This window comes from Rhodnius prolixus, unplaced genomic scaffold (assembly GCF_049639745.1).
Source record: "Rhodnius prolixus isolate KJV_2025 unplaced genomic scaffold, Rpr scaffold_8, whole genome shotgun sequence".
In the NCBI taxonomy this organism is placed as follows: domain Eukaryota; kingdom Metazoa; phylum Arthropoda; class Insecta; order Hemiptera; family Reduviidae; genus Rhodnius; species Rhodnius prolixus.
The window spans coordinates 5,082,142-5,105,339 of record NW_027411593.1 but is presented as its reverse complement, the minus strand read 5'-3'; the positions used below and the strand labels follow the sequence as shown (position 1 = coordinate 5,105,339).

Here is a 23,198-nt window from a genome sequence, read left to right as displayed (position 1 = left end):
TTTTTTTATATTATGACACTTACTAAGAAATCTTTGCAAATCTAGATATCCAGAAGATATTGACTTGTGGTCGGCAGGTGTTTCAGAAGATCCTGCACCAGGAAGTATGATTGGTCCATTGTTTACCTGTATTATTGCGTCAACCTTTAAAAATCTTAAAATTGGTGATCGATTTTGGTATGAAAATGGTGGATTTCGGAATTCATTTACTAGAGGTACGTACAACTAGGTTATTTTTTTTAAAAGTACACTTTAATGTAACGTTTTAACCTTCTACTTGATAAATGAATGTTAGCATAAACTGCTATATAAATGTAATTTCAAAAGTAGGAGTAAATTTATAAATAATTTTGAACATTTATGAAAAGCAGTTATTTGCTGTAAAATTTAAAGAATTATAAGTGTTTATCATCTCTGTGAACCTTCAAAATTTACATTTCCAGCGCAATTGAATGAAATAAGAAAGTATACCTTAGCTCGGCTGCTTTGCAATACAGGGGATAATATTCTAACAGTTCAACGTTTGGCAATGTTAATGCCTGATCATCATACGTGAGTATGATATTCTAACAATATTATATAGTAACACTGATACGAAGTTCTCTTAATGCAATCAGAATTTAAAAATCATTTACGTTTCTGTCGTAATGATGAACACTTGCTGATTCAGCTGTGAGATAACTAAAAACCATTGTACGACAGAAACAAAAGAGTGCAAGTCAAATTCTCTATAACCAAGTGATGAATCAACTTGGGATGATAGAATCCTGAAACTGAACAAAATTAACAATAGGAAAATATTAAATTTGTCAAAAGAGTATTTACCAAAATTTTGAAATTGTTAGTGGATATAGCATTTGTTAAACGCAGTACGAGATTGACTGTTAAGTATAAAAAAAGAACTAATGCATACTTTTTTTTGCAGAAATCAAAGGGTATCGTGTAGAAGCCAGGAAATACCAGATATAAATTTACAGTATTGGAAAGAAATAGAGGTAATCCATAATTTAATACTTGTTCATGACAAAAAATTTGTTTTGTAATTTAGAATAAAAATGACGCTTTTTTTTAATGTTTTACATCCAGCCAGGAAGCAACTATTATCCTAGGCCTACCTTAGTACCACCAGCAATAGATCACCCAATCAAAACGAGCACATCTTCTCCAGAAGTATTGACCAAACCTCCAGGTTTTGATCAAGTTGTATACAACCTTGTTAATCAGCCATTCAATTTGTCCAGTACATCGTTGCAAAACAATTATTATTCATTTCCTGATAATACATCAAATATATTTTTAATTAAGCTGTGATATATATATTTTTTTAATGCATTTATTTTTTTTGTACATACACAAATCTCAAATATTGATCTAAATTCTGGGAATTTCATTTACCTGTTTAGGTATCATGCCAGCAAATTTAAGAAAATATTTATGTAAAGCCTTGGTGCACCAAAATATTGAATGTTTTTAAATTATTTAAAACAAGCAAGGCAGAATAAGTCTTCGAGTCTTCCAAATACAATAAACTTTTTATTAATGCTTAAAATTTTTAAATGAAACATTTAGTTAGTTTATGTAAATACTATTTTCATGTACGCTTTTTTTTTATATTAATGTTGTAAATGTCAATCAAATAAATACAAATATTAATTTATTATATTTACGTTTTTGTTTACATATTTAGTTAACTTACCTTGAAGAAATAGGTTTCATTTCAGTCTGAAAAGGACACTGGATTCTGTGTTTTAAAGATGATTAGCTAAAAAACAATTATCTGCTGGCCAATGATCTTGTACGAGTTGTAGCATCTTAGGTGTTATACAGATGACTGAAGTAGTCTTCCAAGAATATTCTTTAAAACTTGATGTCAGGTCGTGGGGGTGATTCGGCTAATAAGGTCGTAGATAAGTTGACTAAATTAGTCGTCTCTTTCTATACCAAGGTACCGTATCATGGAATAATAAAAAGATACGGTTGCTACTTTTCTCTTAATATATATTAACATTAAGGGCTCGAGTAAAGTTTGAAGAAATTATATTGAATATATTATTTTTTATCAAGCTTTTGAAAATAACAGTAAAATAGTAGGTTAATATCACAGAATCAGAGATAAATAAACTAAACTAAACCTGGTACTGGTGTGAGTGGAATGTTAACATATGTTTGGTTGCTGGTCAGTCTTGCTATCAAGCAACTTTATGGATTGTGGACAGGTGACCTTTCACAAAAGGAACTCATACTAGAATCCGTTTCGTTGAGCTTGTGAGTTGAAGGAGAAACCAACAATTCATCTCATTAAATCTTGTCAGAGTATGAGGAAGAATTCAGCATCTAATATAGTTAGTTGATCCAAGTGGACGATGAAGAACTTAACCTTAATTATTGTTTTATTAATTCGGGCTACTAGAAAGATTAATCGAGATCGGTTTTTTTTGTGCTAAGCTGTGTTTGGTAGCTGTTGTTTTCTTAGGGTTTCAAAGTGCCAAAGATTAAAAGAGCTTGTGTGATGCTGAGTTTCCCTATATAAGCTAAACATACAGCCAAGAACTTGTGCAGCGGCCCTAATTGTATTGTATTTCTATGCGTACTGTGAAAATGTTATGGGTATCAGAGTGTTGTTCGTGTTGTTAGGCTGGGATTCCCGCAGGGACGCCAAGTTCCCTGAAGAAGTGGCTAGTCCACTTCCCCCTACGGGTTTATAACAATTAAAGAAGAAAAAAAAAACACCCACGAAACGTTAGGACTGTCTAAGTTGCTTTTTCACACACTTTGATAGACACATTGAAACTTGAAGAGTTTTAATTATTGAAATGACACATACCTTTCATTTTTAAATAACCACATTTGAAGACAGAATTTCCAAGCGGGAGCTTTACTCAACTTTAGGACAATAAGAATTACAAATCTCTCAATAGGGTAGGTTTCTTTTTTGCGTGAAATTGTTATTGAGAATATATAAAACAAAATTAATAAAAATAGACTTTTCAAAAGACATACAGTTTAAAAAAGGGGTTCCCGAAGTTACACTGGGTTAATGGATTTTAAGAAAAACAAATAAATAATAAGTACCTAATTCAAATTTTTGATAACTGAATGTTGCAAAAACTTTAAAACAATTATTTGACACGATTATCTAACAAGGAGTGACAGAGAACACAAATTTTTAACTATTTTATATGGAGTTATTAATAAATTAATACCGAGATGATGACCACCGTTTTAAATTTAGAAAGAGAGTATATTAAATAAATTAAGATCTATATCTATTCAATAAAAAAAAAGTATTTGTTTTTACTCAAATGTTTGTTTGTGTTTAAAGGATATCAATACAGACGAGTACAAGTGCACTTGATTATCACTTTTTTACGTAACTAGTTTGATTTTTTAAATTATTTTATCTGAAACTATTTATTTTTTTACTATTATTGCAGCAATGACAATTTTGTTTTCTAGATCTAGTAGATGCTGTCTGCACAATTTGTAAATTTTAAATAAACAAAAAAGTAACTATCGTACATATTTTTTTAATTTTTATTTTCATATGAAATTAATAGTACAGAAAAAATATGTATGATATCTTCCTTCTAATCTTACAAATCATAAATACGTTTCTACTAGCTAATTTCTTTTACATTATTTATTATTACAGATATGTTTTTTTCCTTCTAATATTAAAGAAGAGGTAGACAAATAATTATCACATAATTTGGGTTAAATATTATTTTAAATTCGTTTCTAAAAAAATAAAGAAATTGTGCTCGAATCAACTTTTCCCATGAATTGTTTAAGGATAAAATTTGGTCTGTAAATTGTTACTAACCTCAGTCTAATGTGTTCGAACACAAAGAAGATTCATGAGGATTCTTCATACGATTTAATTCATGATTAATGATTAATTTGAAGTAATAAAAACAACAGTGGCTAGATGTTTTTTTAAAACTGTAAATAAAATACAAAGAGAAGTTAGTTGCTTTCCATAAAATTACAAGTTTATACAAAATTTGGCGGAGTACTCTATCACACAATTTTGCTTAATCGTATTTTTTTTATATTTTATTTTGAATATTCACAAGAAATATCCGTCTTTTGGTAGGTTCACCGAGTACAAAGAGTGGTGAGCACGTTTTTTGACCTGTATATCTTGTCTACCACAACTCAAAAATGAAATAACCGCACTGTTCAAAAAACGCGTTGACCCATTACTATCGATAGATATTTGTATACTATCGATATTTGCATGGCAAATAGCAAATGTTTCTCCCTATTGTGCCACATTAGTATCATGTAATTCTTAAATGATTCGATTTTTTTTACCCCCTAGTAAAGCTGGACAACATCTAAGATCATTAATGCGCACCTGTTAAGTATTAATATAGATAGTACGATTTGGAAATTCGTGGAAATGACACATTTTGAGAAAAACTCTTAAATAAGTAAATATAAATTCATTTAGTCGAGTGATTTTTTTCCAGTTATACCATTTTCTCATGCAAGGAATTTATCAATTCAATTAATTCTGGCCAATATTTCGTAAGTGATAAAACGTTACATTACACTTGCAAATAATATTTGCGTCTCACTTTGCAACAAAGTAATTAATACATTGTTATTCACTTAATTAATAATTGTAACACTAACCATTCTTTAGGCGATTCAATTTGTAACCTAATAAAAGAAATGGAACAGACATTGTAAATGCCAAACCAAGAATTATTTTTAATAGTATCTCATTTGTTAATTCAATTTTATCAAAAACAACATAAACCCAGATTCCTTTGGTTATTCTTAAATCAATAAAACTGAAAACAAAAAAGAGAGAAAATATTATTTATTCTTAATATAACTTTTTATCCAATCCAAGAATAAAGTACTACATACATTTATAATAGAATGAATAATTTCATTTAATACTTACAAATAAGCGTATATTGCCTGAAACACTAACAATCCAGGTAGTGTTACACGCAGCGAGGGTACTTTTTGATTTGACATCAACATGTATACGACGGACAATGGAAAAGGAAATGTATGCAGTACATGATTGAATAATGATGGTATGAATTCATCAAATTCGATTGGATAGAAATGTTCTCTGTCCCAAAAGTAGAAAGACCAAAAAAGAACGCATTCTTGCTGTAAAATTTGAATATTTCTTCATTAATTGTGAGGGAGAGTAGCTAGCTAAAGCAATCTTTTCTAATTCGATGTGACACCTACTGCTATCAGTCTCAGACTGCTCTAGTTTTAATATTCTGAAAAGCGAAATCACTTGGAATTGTCAATAAATGAATGGTTGATTACAGTTATTTGGGACGAACGATCATGAAACATTTAATTTAAAGGTGTCCAATAAATATTAGATTGTCAGACCTGCTAGGATAGCCTGAAAACGTTCAAGGTAAACGACTCTTAGAAACTTGGAAGAGCTATCTTCTTTCAGAAATGGTATTTCTAGACTACGTCTCACAAATAATTTGGAAAATGGGGAAATTAATAGCCTTACTCCTCTATATTGCCTAAGGCCTGATATTGATGAACATATCTTTGTTATGAATTTAAAGAACCAGGATAGCTGATTAGAATTTATCCTCATGGATGTGAACAGAAAAAGTACTAGGAAAGTGGAAGTATTTTCTAGTCCGCCGAACAGAATTGAAGGGTCCAAAATGTTACAAAGCTATGAATCTTTAGTTGAGGAGTTTTACCTGAACGTTTTCGAGTTGTTTGGGTAACAACCACGCGTACGATTTTTTGGGTTGTGAGAAAATTAGGTTCATGAGTTCTTTATGAGAAAAAGCGTAGGCTGTATCCTCCATGAATGTGCTTCGAAACTTATTGGAACGGTACGTCCAAAACTTATGTTTCCTGCTCTAGACTTAATTTTTTGTCTGCTATGATTCATCCTAATGACTGCAATTATAATTTGCTTCATTTAAAAGACATTATAATCGCCACAGACGTTAACAATTAATAATTAGTAACACAATATGTAATGAAAGACCTCCCAAAGTAAGCAAATGCATGATCAGAAATTTTATTTAACAGACGACAGATAAAGCGACATTTCTTTGAATATCAATCCGTTATTTTAAGATCTAACAAAAAAATCTAAACATATAAATGAAAATAATAATAGCAGTAAACAAAATATGCGAGTCAGTAATTACCAATGATACTGGAAACACCAAAGAAAACAGAAGGTAACTTTCTACACTGTGTAGAGCTTGTTTAAATTTATAATAAGGTGAATTTTCTCCATAAATTTCTATTACATCTATTGCAGAATTTAGTCCAAAATAAAAAAATTGTATTACCTATAAAATTAAAAAAAATAAATAAATAAAATAAATAATAATAATAATAGATCTTTTTCTAAGTTACAATAATTTTCATATGACGTTGCAAACAAGGAATACAAGGACTTTATTAGCGATGTGGGCAGGGAGTTAGCCAGGGAGGATACCAGATGTTAATGGGATGTGTCCTTCCTCCCAAAGACTCTGAAGGAGAACATATCTCGAATAGGCGGTTCGCCTAGGGTATATGCTGTATATTTTCAATCATAAAATAAACTAACATTCTGATCAGACCTCGTATATCAGCTTCCAAAATAAGATCATTTCAATGAAATGTCTATCCTACTTGTTTAAAAGAAAAATAAAATAAGTTTTTATCTTACCGCAGCCCAAAAACAAAATAAATAAAATCTCAGAGGCCATATATGTATCATAATCTTGTGATTTATAAGATGTTCTGGAACATTATAAGGTAGAAGTAGGGCCCATACTACGGTCCATAAAACCATAAGCGATACACTTGTATGCAATACTCGATTCCATAAAATTTTATTGAAACAATTTTTACCTAAAAATAGTAATTTGAATTTAGTTAGGCATAGTAAAGAAATGTTTTTAGTTAAAAAAATTACTCAACTTGAGTTTATAAGACTAACATACCGAACATGTTTAAGAAAACTAGTTTATGGTTCCAGTTCATTTGTATGTTTCTATATCAGGGCTATTCAGTAAGACTAAAATCTCTCAATGGACTACATGTGTACTTATAGATAAACAATATCTAAAGAAATGTTACAAACAATTAGTTTTTTTTTTTTTTTTATCTTTGCATTATCTTTTATACTTGTGCAAACTACTAATCACTTTTATTTATTAGTGTTGAAACTCTTCATTTTTTTATAGTAATAAATAAAGTTTATATTTATGAATATGAATGAATACACACATTATTTTTATCCTCAAAATTGTTTATTAAATATATTACAATAAATACTGTTTGCTAAAAATAAAATGAACTTTGAACAAGTATAAAACTCATGAACGAACTTTCCGTTAAATACCATCAATAAATAGTTATAACGTAAACTTTGCTGGTAAAATATCTATTATTATTATTATTTGAATGCTAATTTACGTCTATATGGCAATCAAATTTAATCTAAATTATGTTTATATGGTAAATTAATATTTCAAGAATCACACTTTCACCTAACAGGTATTTTATTAAGTATTCTGTCTATAAACTTAAATAATTTAAAGAATACTACTAAGACTACTGATAGATCGTAATCTGTAAATATGAAGAAACGATTTTCTTTTTAATTTGTAGCTCCAGAAAACGCTCGCTCAAAGCGTGTGCTAAGACTTACCATTCCAGGTTTGACTTTGGTGACTTTTTATCGAAACATTGGAAAACAGTAGTTCTTTTTTATAAGAAATGTTATTTGTTTATCAAAAGTTATAGATAAATATATTTGTATTTTGGGAATTATAGACCAACTCAAGTTTTTCAATATTAGGTTTGAGAAGTCTCAAGATGTGTCATCTATTACTTAACTAATAATACAAAACCAAGAAATCATTCTTCCCCTTGCATTAAATGTAAGAAATAAGCCAATTTAATTTGTATCATTACATATATACTCGTAATTTGTGCTACAAAGCTTGGGGGATACTCTTTCTTTTTTGGAATACCTATGAATATAATCAACATGAATTAGTACAAATGTACTCACTTTAATAGTTCAATTAAGATAAAATACTGGCCTTCACATTATCTCCCCTTATGATTAGATTTTAAGAAATTCATTGACTACGTTGAGATAGATATTGTTGGCAACAAAACAACTATATACTATATTTTTTCAATGACTAATAGGCAGTATATTGTTTGCACTTATTTTTATTTCGTTAAGTAATAAAAGCATGTCCAAGTCTTCTCAAACTTCAAATGTTTCAATTTTACTTTATTTTCAAGCATACTATTAACGTAGCATTTAAATTACATGTACTATTAAAGAATGAATATTGTTGTTCTATAGTTTTGTGAAAAAGTTATTTAAGACAACCCTGGAATAATGAGGCTGAGCGTTGAGAAATCCGTATGCTGGAGTTTAAAATTTAGTGCCAGATGGCAGGAGAATTTTCAATAGCTTAAATTCAAAGAGTGCCTTGACTGCTTTAACGTTTTGGTATAGGAAATAATTAAATATAAAGTGAATACCTTTTTTGTTCATTTAGCTTCTTTGTATTCTGTTAATTGATGATGTTAACGTGAGTTTAGCAATTCTGCAACCCCATCATTTTCTAATTCCATTTTTGTTCTTGTGAAATAAGATTATTTTCTTTGGACCAATCCATTAAGCAATTCCACAGGGGCTCAGAGATACGATCGACTTATGGTGGCTGCATTTTTAGTTGTACCCAAGCACAAAGGAACGAGTATTTATCAGCTGGGTTCGTATCTAATAAAACTTAATTAAATTATCAACATTCCAATTCTGGATATTTTTCAAGTTTTAGCAAAGACAATAAATAATATGAGTGTTTAAAACCAGCTTTTTATTTCAAACATAACAATCACTAACACCAAATAAAGAAACAGAATGCCATCAAAATCAAACGAGACGTTTCTTACAAATAAATAGCCTTTTTATGAGACAATACAAGACGGGAAGAATAAAATAATTTTTGCTTAAAAATGGTGGAAAGAGAAAAAAAGACTTGCTGAAATTTATCTAATATCTAACTCTCGGACAAAAATCCCACAAACATCAAATAAATAAATGACCAAGAACCCACACCACTGATTATGGCCACTGGCCTTACACATCGAACAATCAAAATTCGAAAAATTGAGGCTTCTCAAGGTTCAGCCAAAACAAAAATTGCTTGTGCATTGGATAAAAAAAAAAAAAAAAAGAAGCTTCTTTTAACAACTGTTCAACACAAAATGATCAGGTAACAGTTGATAGATTGTCGTCTGTCTAATTCTATCCATTTTTGGATTTGTAAGATATATAATGATGTCCCTGTTTGTGGCAAACTCTACGATAAACTGGCGACAAGCCCCACACGGAGTAGCCGGATCACCTGTTCCTTCTGCACAAACAGCTATCGTTCTGAAATCCTTATCTCCAGAGCTGATCGCTTTCACTAATGTTGTCCTTTCAGCACATATTGAAAGGCCAAATGATGCGTTTTCCACATTACAACCAGAATAGATGGTACCTGCAAAAAAAAGTCCATTATGTTAAAGTAAAAGGAGAAGCTCATTACACACATAAAAGAGAGTGGTCTAAGAGACAAAATCTTTAATAATAATTATTTTTTACCAATTGAAATATACATTATCACATCTATTTGGCGAATCGTACATATTATTTGCCTTTCATTTCGATCAAGTTTTTGAGTGGTACAGCTCAAAGCGACCTACAATTGGGTGTGATCCATAACTTAGAAATGTAACATAAGAGTAAACCAAACTCAATATGGACGAATCGTCAGAGTATTACAGTTGGTTTTGAACGGTGTTACCAATTCCATGTAATCAAATTATACATAATTACTACACAGTAGTCTAATTTTAGCTTTCATCCTTATCTCTAGAATCATCTATTTCCATCAAGTATCACTGTTATTCGTTCTTTTTTTTTGGTACCATCAACTGTTATCTTAAGACTTCGTAGAACAACAGCTTACACATCTTTTGCAGAAGAACACACCGAAGATGTTTATTCCTTGAAAATACAAAGACATAATACCCACTTTTCACTAAAATCAGAAAGTTTCTAGATAAGAGAAGTCGTTTAATAATTTCACAAAACATTCAAACACAAGAATTATTTTATTTTCAAGAACATTGTTAAAGAAGTGTAAGTTTCCTATTTATATGACTTGTTTGTACAAAAAAAGAAAACCAAATATAGGCAACTAAATTTCAAACTTATATATTTTTATAATTCAGTATCATATTATTTTTCTGGTTACAGCACGTTCTTAGCAATTGCTTGAAACACATGACGATTGGAATAAACACAAAATTTTGATTCTTTTTTTTGTGAAACTCAAGTTTAAGTTTGGATTAAAAGACTGGTGCTTGATTAAAACCAGATACCAACGGTTACCCAGCATTCTGGTATAAGTTCGTATTGAAAAACTAGCTCTTAAAACAGTTTATTTCACTTCACTTGAACTGTTATTAATACAGTCCAAGTATTTATTACAATTCTTTGAAGGGACTAGCATCTATGTTTTTATAACTTATTATGTATTTTGCTTTAAACAGGGGAATGTTTATGTTTAGCAACTGAAGAGAAAAGATTGCAGATACTTTGAAAACCTGTATCTTAACGTTTTTCTGATTTGCCAACTATTGCAAATTGCATTACCTACTTTTTGAATCTGGGCTTGAAGAGTTTAGAAGATTAAAAAGGTTACACATTCTTTCAATTGAAAGTTCTTGAAAATCCATGTTTTAATAAATAACTAAAATTTACATATTTCTACTAAAGAAAAATCTTAATGCCATTACCTGAACCGCATAGAACAGCGGCGCCTACTTTAAAGTTGCTATAAGGAGTATATGCATGGTCCATTGCCTTAACACTTTCCAGTATTAAATTCTTTACGTCAGAATCTATAAGTTCCAATTATTATTACTTTCATGTTGATCAACAATGTAGAATATTAAAATCAAGTCCGTACAGGTTCTACTAAATATAACTAATTGACAACATTCTTATAAATTATAAAACATTTACCTAAATGACTTAAATTAACGTAAGAATGGATAACACCTGTTTCATTATTTCTTTTAGACATTGCACTTTTTAAAAATAACTAATATTTTCAATTTAAATGTGAAAAATTATCCGCACCTATTCGATACCTCTCACAAGTCAACCTTCCCAAGAAGGTTGCAAAAAGGCTATCTTCAAATCAGTCCATGTCAATTATTTACTTCAATTCATTTGAAAACTAAGTTATAAGTTACAAGAATAAACTAAGAGAAAAAAAATGAAATTTTTGAAATAATTGAAAAAGATTTTTTCTTACAAAAATGAAATTGTCTCTGTTTTTAATGTTCGAATGTTTACCATTTAATTGAATGAGAATTAAGTTAATCTAGAAATACTGTTAAGTCTTAATCTTAGAACAGTCAACAGTGAAACAATTATCTTTACAAAACCAATGAAACATTTGTCATCTAAATGTTAAATTGTTCCAGAACTAATTTTTTTTTTCAAAATTATTTTTACTAAATGTTTCCAGTTTGATTGTATAGATGACAGCACAATCTCTTAGCATATTGCAATAGCATTTTGAAAATTTTAATAAAAAATATGTCAGCTAATGCGCTGGAGATTAAAACTTACTTAAAGAATATGATATTAAAGTATGTACAAGAAAGGTCAAGAAAATAAAGTGGATGTAATCTCTCGCAAAGAACTTCGCGAACGAAGAAACTGATAAATTAGTGGAATTAATACAGAAAACGTAGACAGAATCTTACCACAAGACAGAAACGCTGAAAAATTCATAACAGATAGTACAGCAATTTTGTGGAAATAAATTCAGAACATAACACTGAATCAAAACACATTTAAGACACAGACGCTTCAGTTCAAACATTGTGGACTGTGCAAACTCAAAGATACAACTTAGAATAATTCCATTCAATGCCTTCCAATCAAGGCAGAGTAGAAAAGAAATCAGTACATAATAGATGACTTAGAAATAATAGAAGATGAAGAAAGCTATGCCACAGCATACACTAATTATTGCAGAAACAATTAACATCAAAAAATCAGAAACAATTGTACATCTATATACAATTGATGTACCAATTAATTTGAGAAATACTTAAATATAATACTATCGCTAGTAAAATACAATACAAGATGGCGAAACTGTTAAACGCTAAAGCCAAAATAAAAGCGGAATTTTCGGAAAATAATTAATAAGAGAACGTCTTCAATTTTATAAGGAATACATTCAATCTAGAACGAAATACGGTTCAAATTTTGAAAATGACTTTTACAAAACTTCACTACCTATACAATTAACTAGCTAAAATAAAGAGAAGAAAATAATGATTTTTAAATTTACTAAGAATTAATAGATGTAGAATAGATAGATATTGGAAGAAGAATGGAAAAAAAAAATAGCAAATTATCACGTAGAAAAAGCAATAACGGAGAAACCTATAACTAAATTCATGATACAATACTACGAATAATATTCGCATACTACGTTGAAATGTAAAGGAAACAGTACTAATTTTAAGTATAACATATGACATTTTTTAAAAAACAAAATATGTTGGGGTACATATTAAGCCCAAGTTCAGTTTTAAATTATTTTCTACACAAATACCTTTTACCTTTGTTATTAAAACTAATTGTTGACAACAATTCTCAAGTTTCTAACTCTTAATATATTTTCTTCAAATTCCGAATTTTTCCATCATATTTGATTCTCACTGATCTCTTAACACCTGAAAAGGATACTTCGGAAAAAAGCCTCTTGCTCCAAATCACTATCTAATCTGAAAAGAAAAGCGTACCAAAATACTTGAAATAAAAATTACAGCTCTACTTGTTTGAAAGTAGGACAGTTAAGTACTACAGCATGTAAGTAGTTCAAACGTAGACCATTCTTTAAAAATAACTTTTTTTGAGATTCAGTGGGCCTCAAATAGAATATTTTCTGTGAAAATTTAGGAAATTTGACAAGATCGCAGCAATACTTCTTGTCCCGTATATGCATTACAATTCTAATTCAAATTTATGATTCCAAGGTCTGGATAGGCATAATTAACTTAATTTTTTTTTGTCTGCTTATCTTATCAAGAAAACAAAATAATCTATTATTTAAATTACATGTAACATCTACCTTTTCGTCATTACTATACCTAAACTATGGAGAATATGGAGAATTTCTCAGTGTTTGGTTGTATAAATAACATATCTCAATTGGCCATTCATTTATGTAGGTTGTAGGAACTAATATACTTCACTAACTTTATAATTAAAATTGTTATTCTTATCTAATGCGTGATTAACGTTTTTCCTTTGTTTAGCCTGGCCTTGCTCTACTGTATCTTTTATTCACTCTGTGTCACATTTGGATTTACTTAACGAGAATTCAAACTTACCTGTAAGTACAATTAAGTCGCTAAGACCTGGTTATCTTATTTTAATTAATTATGTGCATCGATTAATCAAGTAAGTATCAATTTACAACTTACCTCAATGAAAAAAGGTTGTTGCTTGAAACCATGTTATTTTTTCTTGTTTACCGAATATAATTGCCTTTTGATTCATAAGAATACGTGTTGTACTCTTCTATTTTCTGCTACCTCTGTGGCCAAGACTGTGCCAAGGTACTTGGAACAAAAGTTACATTGGATAAAAGTAGGTTGCTATGCCATCCTGATTACAAACGCCATTATTTCTACCCAGTTTTCCACAATTTTCAGAATTTTTAAATCAGAAACTATGTATTTGTAGACCTTGTAGACATTTTTCGGGAAAATGGAATTTCAAGAAGGATTCCGAAGGAATTGAAAGTTTGGGTCCAGAATTGGGAAATACTAAAAACTGGAAGGGAAAAAACGAAAAAAAAAGATGGGATGTATGCATGAGCGAACGGGTTTCATTAAAGGGTAATATGGAGAAAGGGAATATAAGAAACTGGGCTTAAGATTTACATAGGGATTAAACAAAGTAAAGAAAAATTCACTGCACTCTGTACGTGATATACAATCCTGTAGAACGGAATAGGGAAGTTATTTCAGTAAATAAAACTAACAACTCACTTCTCAGAAGTAAACAAAAAAAAGCAAATTGGCTTTTAAGAGCTCCTCGACTTCGGTGTTTCAGTAAATCTGTAGTAAGATTATGCAAGCGAGGATCCTTTGATTAACCTCTTAAGCCTATTTTACCATCTTTTACCGACGTTGTTACTCCATCATCGTTTCTTGTCTATTAAATAGTAATGTCCTGTCCAAATTTTTAATAAATCCTTAATAAACGTCATTTTCATTTGTAAATGTCCCAACCTAATGAAATAACTTTTCAGTTGATTTCCAAAGAAAGAATAAGCACACTGAAATGTAAAACAGACAATATTAATGAAATTTTAAAAAAAATTACCGAAGACAAATTAAAATGTAAACAAGTTAAAATGACGGTACATGGAGATAATTTAGACAAATATATACAACAAATTAAAGAAGTACTACATGTAAGGTAATGAACCATTCTTTGTTTGCTTAACATGCTTTTATCTATTCTTTATCTTTGCCATAAATTTAATACCTGTAGTAAATGAATGAAAAGCTACGTATTTATGCACAATCTCTTAACTGCTTGAGTGAAATTACTACATTCTTGTCAAAACGAAAATCAAAACATTAACCAAATCAGGTGTTAGTTTTCCAGAATATAACAAGAAGGTTTTCTTGCATTGTGATAGTCCTCATCAAAAATCAAGATAACCTTATCTAGAAAACTACTTTTCTATTATGTTTCTAGCAAAGTATTTCTACTTTTTACGTTAAATAATCTATTTTTTGTTGCTCATATGGTCGTATCAAATTTTCAAAATAAAGTTTTCGACGGAAATATGTGTTTATAGGTGCACTAAATTTACAAATGACTTTTGAGAAATGTGGGAATTATGTTTTTCTGTTAAGAATCAGTTTATGTTTGGATGTCAAGACTTCATAAGTAAGTAAGAACGAACACAAATGTGGCTTCCATACATATAACAGAAGCTACGGACCAAATTTTCGTCATGAGACTTGTCCCTAAGAAGTGCTATGACTACGAGCTTAGTACAGAGATTCATAGACTTTAAACAGGCCTTTGAAGGATTGAGGCACTCAACTTAATTTAATTATTTAGAATGATGTGTCCCAAACCTGTCAATATATTTATCTGCCAGCAGATTAGCAGGAAAATAAAAAAATTGTCCGATAATTAATCAGAAACTCTTTAGTTTGAGAAGAATTTTAGTTAGCTTGGCCAGCTTGCCTGAAAAAATTAAATGATGAGTAAAAGAAAGTGAGTTGACCCAAGAAACTGGAGCAGTGTCTGAAGATACTAGAGGTGACGAAGTGGACAGATATCAAGTGCTTGAAACGAGAAGAAGGTCGTTTTTTTGGAGGACACAGCCTAAAAATTTCTTTGAATTGCAGTGAAAGTCAAGTAAATGACTGCAGGCTCAGAAAATTTCAATGTTCCTTACATTAATCCTTAAGATATGAAAGATATAAGTTATAAAAAAGAAACCACTTCTTTCACATCAAACATACAATTTAAGAAATGAAAAAGTAACTAACAATATTGCTATTTGCTACGACTATTCTAGCCTCTAGCTATAATTTTACTTTTTGTTTGCAGTCTCCTCACAGATACAACGCTTACTCCTACTGCTCTAGGCAGTTGCTTTTTATTACAAAATATATTAAACGAAGTTTTTGAATATAAGAGTAACGAGTTATTTACATTCCCAGAAGCGAATGATGGCAACATATACCCATTTTTATTGGTGATAATCAATTATAAAATCGTCTTCATTAAGGTACATAAATCAATTAATTGACTTACTTAAAAAAATTAACTTTTTAAAACCTATTGGGCAGTTACTTTACGCAATTTTTTAAATTTCCTCTGAAATAATTCCAAATTTACAGGTTTCCAGCAAGTGTACTTCAGAAAAAGTATATGAAGCGCCTTTTAATTGTGAATTCTTATTAAAAATAGCTAGGGTTTCTTTTGGCATAAAGGTAAATGATTTTTTCTTAAACTTAAAAGATGTAATGTGTATAAATATATATATATTTAAAATCATGCCCTAAAGTTATTAACACATTTTTAACGAAATAAATAGACCTTGGAATCATTCTTTGCAATCGCTAGTAAATTTAACAAGAAAGACTCGAAGCAAGAATTAGGAGTGGAAGACACGGACACTTATCAGACAGGTTCGTTCATTTTTAGCAATAATTTATTTTGTGCGGATATGATCACCTTAAGGGAGAATATTAGGATAAATTTCTTGCTACCAACTATAAAGTACAGCATGAATTACAATATTTATTACATATTACATTAAATATTACAAATCTACTTAACTCAACTTATCTTCATTCAATGATCAAATAATTTAGCTACTCTTACAATTATTTCCTAGAGAACACTATCACAGATAAAGAGGATCTTGCTGTATCCTTATTGCAGTCTTTACTAGAAAATTTGTGCGATCTCATTTTACTGCAAACGAATAATCATAATATTTATAAGGTAAAGAAATATTTAAAAAGTAAGTAAAATAAACATATTTTAAACTATCAAAATTTATATATTTATTTTAATTTTTTAAAGGTTATCGTAGGAGAATACTTCAACAATGATGTCTTTTTGGATATTTTTGTAAAATATTTCGAAAGGTTTTCAGAAAATAAAATTAATGTATATTTTATGAGGCATAATGGACTTTCGACTTCTATAGGGACACTTATAAAAGATAATTCTACATTAGGTATGTTTATTATTAGACTGAATTTTACTTTTATTAGTTCTAAAAAAAATCAAGAGATTTTCCAATTAAAAGAGTTCCTCAAGAAATTATCTTTAAGGAAACTTTCTGAATGGTATTTAGAATAGCCACTTCCAGGGGTACCCCTGTCGGTATTCCAGCTTAATAAGAAAAATCTTTTGGAACTGGCTTACAATTTCAAGAACTAATCTCTAACTTTCTCATTTTTCTTTTGTTAACGAGGTAAACTGTTCTGCACACTTCAACCAAATTTTATCTATTGTTTACCCTCGATGATACCATCTGGAGGCCGCTTTTCCCTACAACATTCCCAGGTGACCAAATTTTGTAGGCAAGACCTTAAAAAAGTGGAGAACTGGCAGTTAAGGTAACCCACTCTCCTTGCCAAAACAACCTTCCCTTTAGAGAAACGCCAGTTTGACAAGGAATCCGACAGACAAGGATAATCTCTCCCTGGACGCTCCTCCACTATGTTTAGCAACTTTTTCCCGTAGAATATTTACATATTTAATTGAGGTTCTAGGGAAGCTGTGACTTCACTTTTTTTTAAGTTAATGTTACAGAATGCTAGAGGACACTGTTTGTTGACAAGAACTTTAATTTCATTCTCTTTCATAGCAGTACTTTCTTAGGGCTCAGAATAATAACAACTTCACAATGTGTTTTAATCCAATCAGCAGTCTATTTCATTATCTATTTAATCTAGGATTCGATAACTCCTGGTGGGAAAATTATTCCATCAGTTCTGGATTAATAAAAGGAGATGAAGACGAGAGAAAGAACTTTATTACATCTTATTTAGCTTTAGACAGTGTGTCCAGTAAATTAGTACCATTTCCACTCTTAAAACAACCCTACCGCCCTTATTTTCAGGATTTATACGGCAACAAAAGAATAAGGTAGGTAATAAAAGATTCACTTATTTTTTTCATATTTATAAGTATATTAATGCTTTCTTTTTTGTGCAAATATTTATCTCCTTCTTTTTTAAAATTTAAATTTGATTTATATTAATGAAATGTCTTGGTTATATTTCTAGGGATTACTGGGTGGATTGTGTTGTAGATACTGTAAAGTTTTCTGCTGAATCTAGAGTAAAAAAAGATCCAACTGGAAAGTTGGCCACGATTTATCCAGCTGTTAGTAAATTGTTAACAGAAAAACTTAACTTCCTCGGAAGGCATCCTTAGTAAGTATGTTGTGTGTCAGTAATAATGAATTCATTTTAGTGAAAATTATTTGTTTTTTTATAAGAGGTTCCTTAAGTAACATCTATGTAAAATCCAATTGAATGTAACCAATCACATATCGCCAGGTTTTCAGGACTTGGGAAGTTACCAGTTGAAAGAAAACATATTCCTTCTAGAATTATGTCAGATATCTTGGTTTGAAGGGAGTGATTTCATTTAGCACTGGGAAATCGTGGAAAACTGAATAAATCTGATACAAACTCCGACTTTCTATCACCATCTCAAGCATCTGCTCATTTTCTTTAAACTTTGAAATTCCTGGAATATGTTTAATACTCATTAACAGTTTGGTATCAGTAACAGTTACCATGCATTGGCACTGAAATGACAGTTTAAAGGGAAGCCTTTCTCCACTTCTCCTGAATTAAAAACTGCTTTCCCCACTGAATTATCCCACAAAATCCCTCGAAGGGCCCTTAATAATATTTCGTTCTTCAAAAAATGCTTCAAATAATAGTTTAGATCTACTTGTGTGTAAGCACTAAATTTAAAGAAAAATCTTTGGCCTCCTTTTAGAGGAAATAGGAAATAGTGGTACTTCTGATTGAAAGAATCTCGTTAAGTTTTCTATACGGGAACTCTAAGAATAAGAGAAAGTAAAAACTGTGGAAATCTATTCGTAATTCCTCTTAAAATTGTAGATTTTAACCAAAACTTTGATGACCTGTTTAGTTCTTGAACGGAACAAAACGTATGCACTTCCTTCTGTACGTTTTTAAGTTATGCTATAAAGTACACCCAACAACTTTACGTCTGTGGGAATCCCATACCGAGTGAAAGAGCAAATTCGATAAACTTACTTTAAATACCTTCTGCTCCAAACTGGGCAGACTTAAACTGATAAGTTGAAAGAAAATTGGAAAACTACACTTCCAGTTTGGTGCCAAATTTTTTAAATTACCTCTTCAAACTTAATCATGAAAGTACTTGCTTACTATGTCTCACAACTAATGCGAAATAGTTGTGTACTAATCTGTGGCATTCAATGTGTTATAATAATAATTTTAATTTCAGCGCTTACGGGCCACTCTCTTTTGGTATAATACAAGATATAATATTCCAACTGTCGCTTGAATTTGGTGTATTTAACTCAAGTTATAAGGTAATTAACATAATCGAATAATTTCAATAAAACGGTCTAAGTTAAAAATTTCTATGTTTAGGAATACGGCTAACAATAAGTTTTATAGACATTGACTCTAGAGTAGGGCCCCGCGATTTATTTTGCTTACTAACTTGGTAATTTAATTTGAGAAAATGTTATTCGTTTAAAGGCCTATTTTCTTTCTAAAAGACTAGCATTAAACCGTAGGGATACGATGAACTTAATTAATATATGGATTTGACAGAAATTAGGCTAAAACGGGTTTAAATAGTTTTGGCTTGTAAGAAGAAGTAGAAATGATTCATGCTTTCGTTGCCAGAATATTGCCTAAGCTATTGTATCTGGAAGTTACCAATACTTGGTTTAGAACGTCTCGTAATGATCTGGTAATAAATGAATGTTGAGAAACGAAAACTAATTTATTTTTGAACCACGCTTTACAAAAGACAGTTGAACTTTTCTTAACTTATATGCCCTTTTTGACTAAAAACATTTTTGAATCCCTCATTAGTTTGCATCTTTTAAAGGTACTCGTTATTTAACATGTCTGCAATTATTAAATATTATGCGATTATTTCAGATAAATTCATTCTTTACTTCATCTGTTTTTCCGTTATCTTCATGACGTTCATCTTGATTTTCCTTAGGAATACTATAAAATAACTTTTCAGATCTTCTAAGCTTATGCTTCCTTAAGATGCCGTGAACCCCAAATGCCTTTTGATTAAATTAGTATTTCTAAAATATTGTCGATTGTTGGGATATTTAACATTTTTATTTTATTTTTATGGTGATAAAAGAAATTGAGGCTAAAGAGTGTAATGGTCGTTTCTTTCATCTAGACTTTTGAATCTGTCTCTCTCTCTCTAGGGCTCGTAAATACATTGGTAAAATGTTACATAACATTTAAGTGAGACTGATCGATCCTTAATATTAATGATGTAATGTCGTAATAAGAAATAGATTTTGGCCCTTTAAAATCAGCTGTAAGTAGATTTTTAAAAACCTACAAAATGAAAACTTTGACCCTTTAAGCACTAACCCACAGAATAATTTTATTATTACCTTTTTTCTTTTCTTATTCTCTTCTCGGTCTTTTTTTAAACAGGTCAAAACAAATGAAATCAAAGCAGCTATGAATTACCTACCAAAATGGTTAACATATTTTGATGGTTTACCAACCAATGAACGACACACTGAGATTGCGAAATCACTGTTGGCAGGAAATATGTTTGATTGGGGCTCCAAAGAGATTAATTTGTTATTTTTAGCAAACAGTTTAGATTTTAGATTGGCTCTTAAGAAGCTCTCAGGTATGAAGCGAGTTTAGAGAAATTTATTTTAATTAATCAATCATGGCTGAATCAATGTAGAATTTAAACAAATGCTTGTCACTTATGATAACTTAAAATGATTTCTATATTAGGGTGAGAAAACACTGCTTTAATCTCTTGGAAAATGGACTACTGTTTTTTGAGCTATTTTTTGAGTACTGGAAGAAATAATCTCGAATGTCAGGCTACACAGAGGCTCTCAAATACAAATTTTCACCTCAAAATTAGTTTAGAAGAGATAACATGAACTATCCCACTTTAGGCACTAGATATTAATGGAGTCTCCAAGAAATAAGAAAGTGGCTAATTTAATTCTCTGTTTTAGGACGCCCTTGGCCGAAAGATGATTTAGATTTATGGCTGCAGAGGATGAATGAGCCAGCCCATAAATTTGCCGCAATCTTCCCAGATAATTGCGGATTTGATTTCATACTTGGTATAATTCCATTTGCTAGGGAATTGATTAAAAGGGGAACCAAGGTAATGTTCGGAATGTTTGTTTTTTGTTTTCCACAATTTATAAAAAAGTATTATGTGTTAATTGTAAGTACGAGTATAAACCTATAGTTCTAATATTGAAAATGTGGATAGTCCTATGATTGTAATATGTATTTTCTGATAACTGTAACAATAATAATAATTTAAACAAACAATTCTTTAACCTTTTTTAGGTTGTACTTTGTGTCAATGTAGAGCCCGTTTTGAATGATGTGACAGTTTATGAAGTAAAATATATATTAGATGAAATATCTAAGATCTGTCCTATAATAGGTAATGCTTACAAAACCAATCAGCTTTTCATATCGAAACATTCAAGGTGTTCGACTTGTTTAGATCTTAGGTAATTTTATATTCTATATTTAGAAAAGTGCTTTTAGTGCCAGAGGGTGCAATAATCACACGACTTTCTCTTGTCTTGTTCCGTTTTCTCAATTTTACATCTGGATAAAAGGATGTCTCTTTTACTACTGCAACAGCAATAATTGCAGCTTAAGAAATTCATAAAGTTAAGAAGGGGCAAGTGCAATGTAAAGTCGTGAATTCACAGACCAATTGATCAAAACTATTTTTCGTACTAAAACGTGTTTTTCTGCTCATTTCCGCTAAGAGAAAGTAGTAATAAATCATTCTGTAAATAAGAGAACAGTATTTTTTTTTTTTTTTTATAAAAATTTAAAACGTAATTATTTATTTTACAGATACGTTAATCATGAATTTGCCGAATTATCTCCAGAACTGAATTTGCTGATGATCGACGGAATGGGACGTTCAATACATACAAATTTTGATGCAGAATACCAAATTGAATGTCTAAAAGTGGCAACGATAAAAGATAATTGGCTTTCTAAGGAAATCACTGGACAAGAATTTGCAGCAATTTTTAGTTATTCAAGAGTTAAACAATGAAGTCTTGAGTTTAAAATCGAAATGAAATCGCTAGAATAATTGTTGGTATTGGAAAAAGAAACAGTTTTAAGTTGAAACTGGAGTATTAGGAACTAATTGTAATAATAATTATTATTATGTAATTACTAATATAAAAATTGGCTGAGATAATAATATTGATGAGATAATTGATGATCCTAATTGTCGATTTCAAAGTACATTAAATTAACAATTACATTATTTTTTTACGACATCATTACGGCTGCCTAGGATTATTTTGTAGAGAAATTAGGCAAAACATTTACTGTGGGCGACTAATTATCTCCCACAAGGCACATAAAAATTGCCGATTTTGAGAATATTGAGGTGTGCGGTCAATCAATATATTCAAATACAAATTCTGTTTCATCTCACCAACGTTTCAGTAAATCGTTACAAATAAGTTACGTAAAAAAGAACACAGAACGAATTGTGAGCAATTTTATTTTGTAAAACTCACGAGCTTTTTGTTCTTTTAGCGGAATGCTTCAACAACGTGGGTGGACTAGTGAAAATGAAATATCAATTACAATTTTAATGTTTTTATGTGGGTACATCTTTTTGGTGTTCTCTAAAACGCCGTTGATAATGAAGAACAGATCAGTTGGTAAAAAATGTTTCTGTTCGAAAGATCACAAAACATTTATCCCGAATGAAAATCTGCAAGAGAACATGAGGGTATGAGTGTGAGAGAAGTGGTAATTAGGTAGGCTAAAAACAGCATTTAGTTAAGATAATATGGTCTATGAGATTGTACTGAAAGAATTTCTTAATACTTGTTCCGCCATGATATTTTATGAAGAGTAATATTATAATAAAAGATTTATTATACATTTTCAAAACATATCCTAGAGCTGTGGTTCCAACAGATGCAAACTGTTACAATATTTATAACGCAACTACACACACTCCAAGGCAAGGCAGGCAACTGTACAATTTAAGGAGCAGAATACCTCGTATAAATATTTTATGTGGACAGTGTTAGTTCTTCCGACCATTTCCCAAAGAGTGATGTTTGCTCGTACTTACTACCGGCGGTGACAAAAGATTTTAGCATCCCAGCCCGCAAAAGGCGGAGGCGTTCTTTCTTCGTTTAGACCCCTCTTGTTTGTTCAGACAAATTGTTTTGCTTTCTTCTTCTTCTTTTTTTGTCTACCCTTAGTCGACATTTTACGTGCGTCAGAGATTTTGCTTCTCTCTTACTGGTCAAGTGTTT

General features: G+C 30.4%; 4 protein-coding genes across 28 annotated transcripts in view; 2 read left to right on the top strand and 2 right to left on the bottom strand.

The window, feature by feature from the left end:
* Window positions 1–1,660, top strand: part of LOC141450743 (salivary peroxidase/catechol oxidase-like) — a 73,678-nt gene extending 72,018 nt beyond the window's left edge. For 4 of the 5 annotated variants that reach the window (XM_074121478.1, XM_074121476.1, XM_074121477.1 and 1 more), the window contains 4 exons: window positions 46–215; window positions 444–552; window positions 926–995; window positions 1,087–1,660. In XM_074121478.1, coding sequence (XP_073977579.1) covers window positions 46–215; window positions 444–552; window positions 926–995; window positions 1,087–1,311 — 574 coding nt within the window. In that variant the 3' untranslated portion in view covers window positions 1,312–1,660. Of the gene's footprint in view, window positions 1–45; window positions 216–443; window positions 841–925; window positions 996–1,086 lie in introns of those variants that run through there. The other variant, XR_012456277.1, reaches the window with a different exon arrangement.
* On the bottom strand, window positions 24–8,699 carry LOC141450746 (androgen-dependent TFPI-regulating protein-like). 12 transcript variants are annotated; one of them, XR_012456279.1, is made up of 12 exons: window positions 8,524–8,699; window positions 6,960–7,080; window positions 6,683–6,867; window positions 6,171–6,317; window positions 4,919–5,136; window positions 4,642–4,802; window positions 3,824–3,942; window positions 1,697–3,407; window positions 1,396–1,542; window positions 1,116–1,273; window positions 636–773; window positions 24–126 (listed from the first exon to the last, which is right to left on the bottom strand). XR_012456279.1 is itself a non-coding variant. In XM_074121490.1 (7 exons), exons 2-7 carry the CDS (start codon window positions 6,997–6,999, stop codon window positions 3,896–3,898), a joined length of 798 nt encoding a protein of 265 aa, XP_073977591.1. In that variant the 5' UTR covers window positions 7,000–7,080; window positions 8,524–8,699; the 3' UTR covers window positions 3,521–3,895. The 12 variants fall into 12 exon arrangements, 1 of the variants encoding a protein (XP_073977591.1); XR_012456282.1 differs by having other exon boundaries at window positions 24–773; window positions 1,697–1,892; window positions 2,735–3,407; XR_012456283.1 differs by having other exon boundaries at window positions 24–773; window positions 1,697–1,892; window positions 2,825–3,407.
* LOC141450744 (4'-phosphopantetheine phosphatase-like) lies at window positions 7,331–22,148 on the top strand. 10 transcript variants are annotated; one of them, XM_074121484.1, is made up of 17 exons: window positions 8,740–8,756; window positions 10,292–10,443; window positions 10,588–10,734; window positions 13,384–13,460; window positions 14,385–14,554; window positions 15,710–15,890; window positions 16,003–16,095; window positions 16,200–16,293; window positions 16,503–16,612; window positions 16,694–16,850; window positions 17,575–17,767; window positions 17,908–18,057; window positions 19,133–19,220; window positions 20,332–20,536; window positions 20,883–21,037; window positions 21,229–21,398; window positions 21,757–22,148. In XM_074121484.1, the coding sequence occupies exons 5-17, from the start codon at window positions 14,490–14,492 to the stop codon at window positions 21,962–21,964; spliced, it is 1,869 nt and encodes a 622-aa protein (XP_073977585.1). In that variant the 5' UTR covers window positions 8,740–8,756; window positions 10,292–10,443; window positions 10,588–10,734; window positions 13,384–13,460; window positions 14,385–14,489; the 3' UTR covers window positions 21,965–22,148. The 10 variants fall into 10 exon arrangements, with proteins under 10 accessions (XP_073977581.1, XP_073977584.1, XP_073977587.1 ...); XM_074121480.1 differs by lacking the exons at window positions 10,292–10,443; window positions 10,588–10,734 and adding an exon at window positions 7,331–7,515 and having other exon boundaries at window positions 8,676–8,756; XM_074121483.1 differs by lacking the exon at window positions 8,740–8,756 and adding an exon at window positions 7,334–7,515 and having other exon boundaries at window positions 10,292–10,734.
* LOC141450747 (cytidine deaminase-like) lies at window positions 8,841–11,238 on the bottom strand. Its single transcript, XM_074121491.1, has 3 exons — window positions 11,063–11,238; window positions 10,834–10,938; window positions 8,841–9,530 (listed from the first exon to the last, which is right to left on the bottom strand). The coding sequence occupies exons 1-3, from the start codon at window positions 11,121–11,123 to the stop codon at window positions 9,232–9,234; spliced, it is 465 nt and encodes a 154-aa protein (XP_073977592.1). The 5' UTR covers window positions 11,124–11,238; the 3' UTR covers window positions 8,841–9,231.
* Window positions 22,149–23,198: the final 1,050 nt, after the last annotated feature.

Bases quoted from the DNA above. Each gene is read 5' to 3' on its own strand.
- LOC141450746 (XM_074121490.1), bottom strand. From the start codon at position 6,999: ATGAACTGGAACCATAAACTAGTTTTCTTAAACATGTTCG. The intron at 6,868-6,959 runs GTATGTTAGTCT...TACTATTTTTAG, and splicing joins AGTTTTCTTAAACATGTTCG to GTAAAAATTGTTTCAATAAA. The intron at 5,137-6,170 runs GTAATTACTGAC...CAAATTTTACAG, and splicing joins TGGTGTTTCCAGTATCATTG to CAAGAATGCGTTCTTTTTTG.
- LOC141450747 (XM_074121491.1), bottom strand. From the start codon at position 11,123: ATGTCTAAAAGAAATAATGAAACAGGTGTTATCCATTCTTACGTTAAT. The intron at 10,939-11,062 runs GTAAATGTTTTA...TGGAACTTATAG, and splicing joins CGTTAATTTAAGTCATTTAG to ATTCTGACGTAAAGAATTTA. The intron at 9,531-10,833 runs GTAATGGCATTA...TTTTTTTTGCAG, and splicing joins CGCTGTTCTATGCGGTTCAG to GTACCATCTATTCTGGTTGT.
- LOC141450744 (XM_074121479.1), top strand. From the start codon at position 13,223: ATGGAGAATATGGAGAATTTCTCAGTGTTTGGTTGTATAAATAACATA. The intron at 16,613-16,693 runs GTAAAGAAATAT...AATTTTTTAAAG, and splicing joins ATAATCATAATATTTATAAG to GTTATCGTAGGAGAATACTT. The intron at 21,038-21,228 runs GTAATGTTCGGA...AACCTTTTTTAG, and splicing joins TGATTAAAAGGGGAACCAAG to GTTGTACTTTGTGTCAATGT.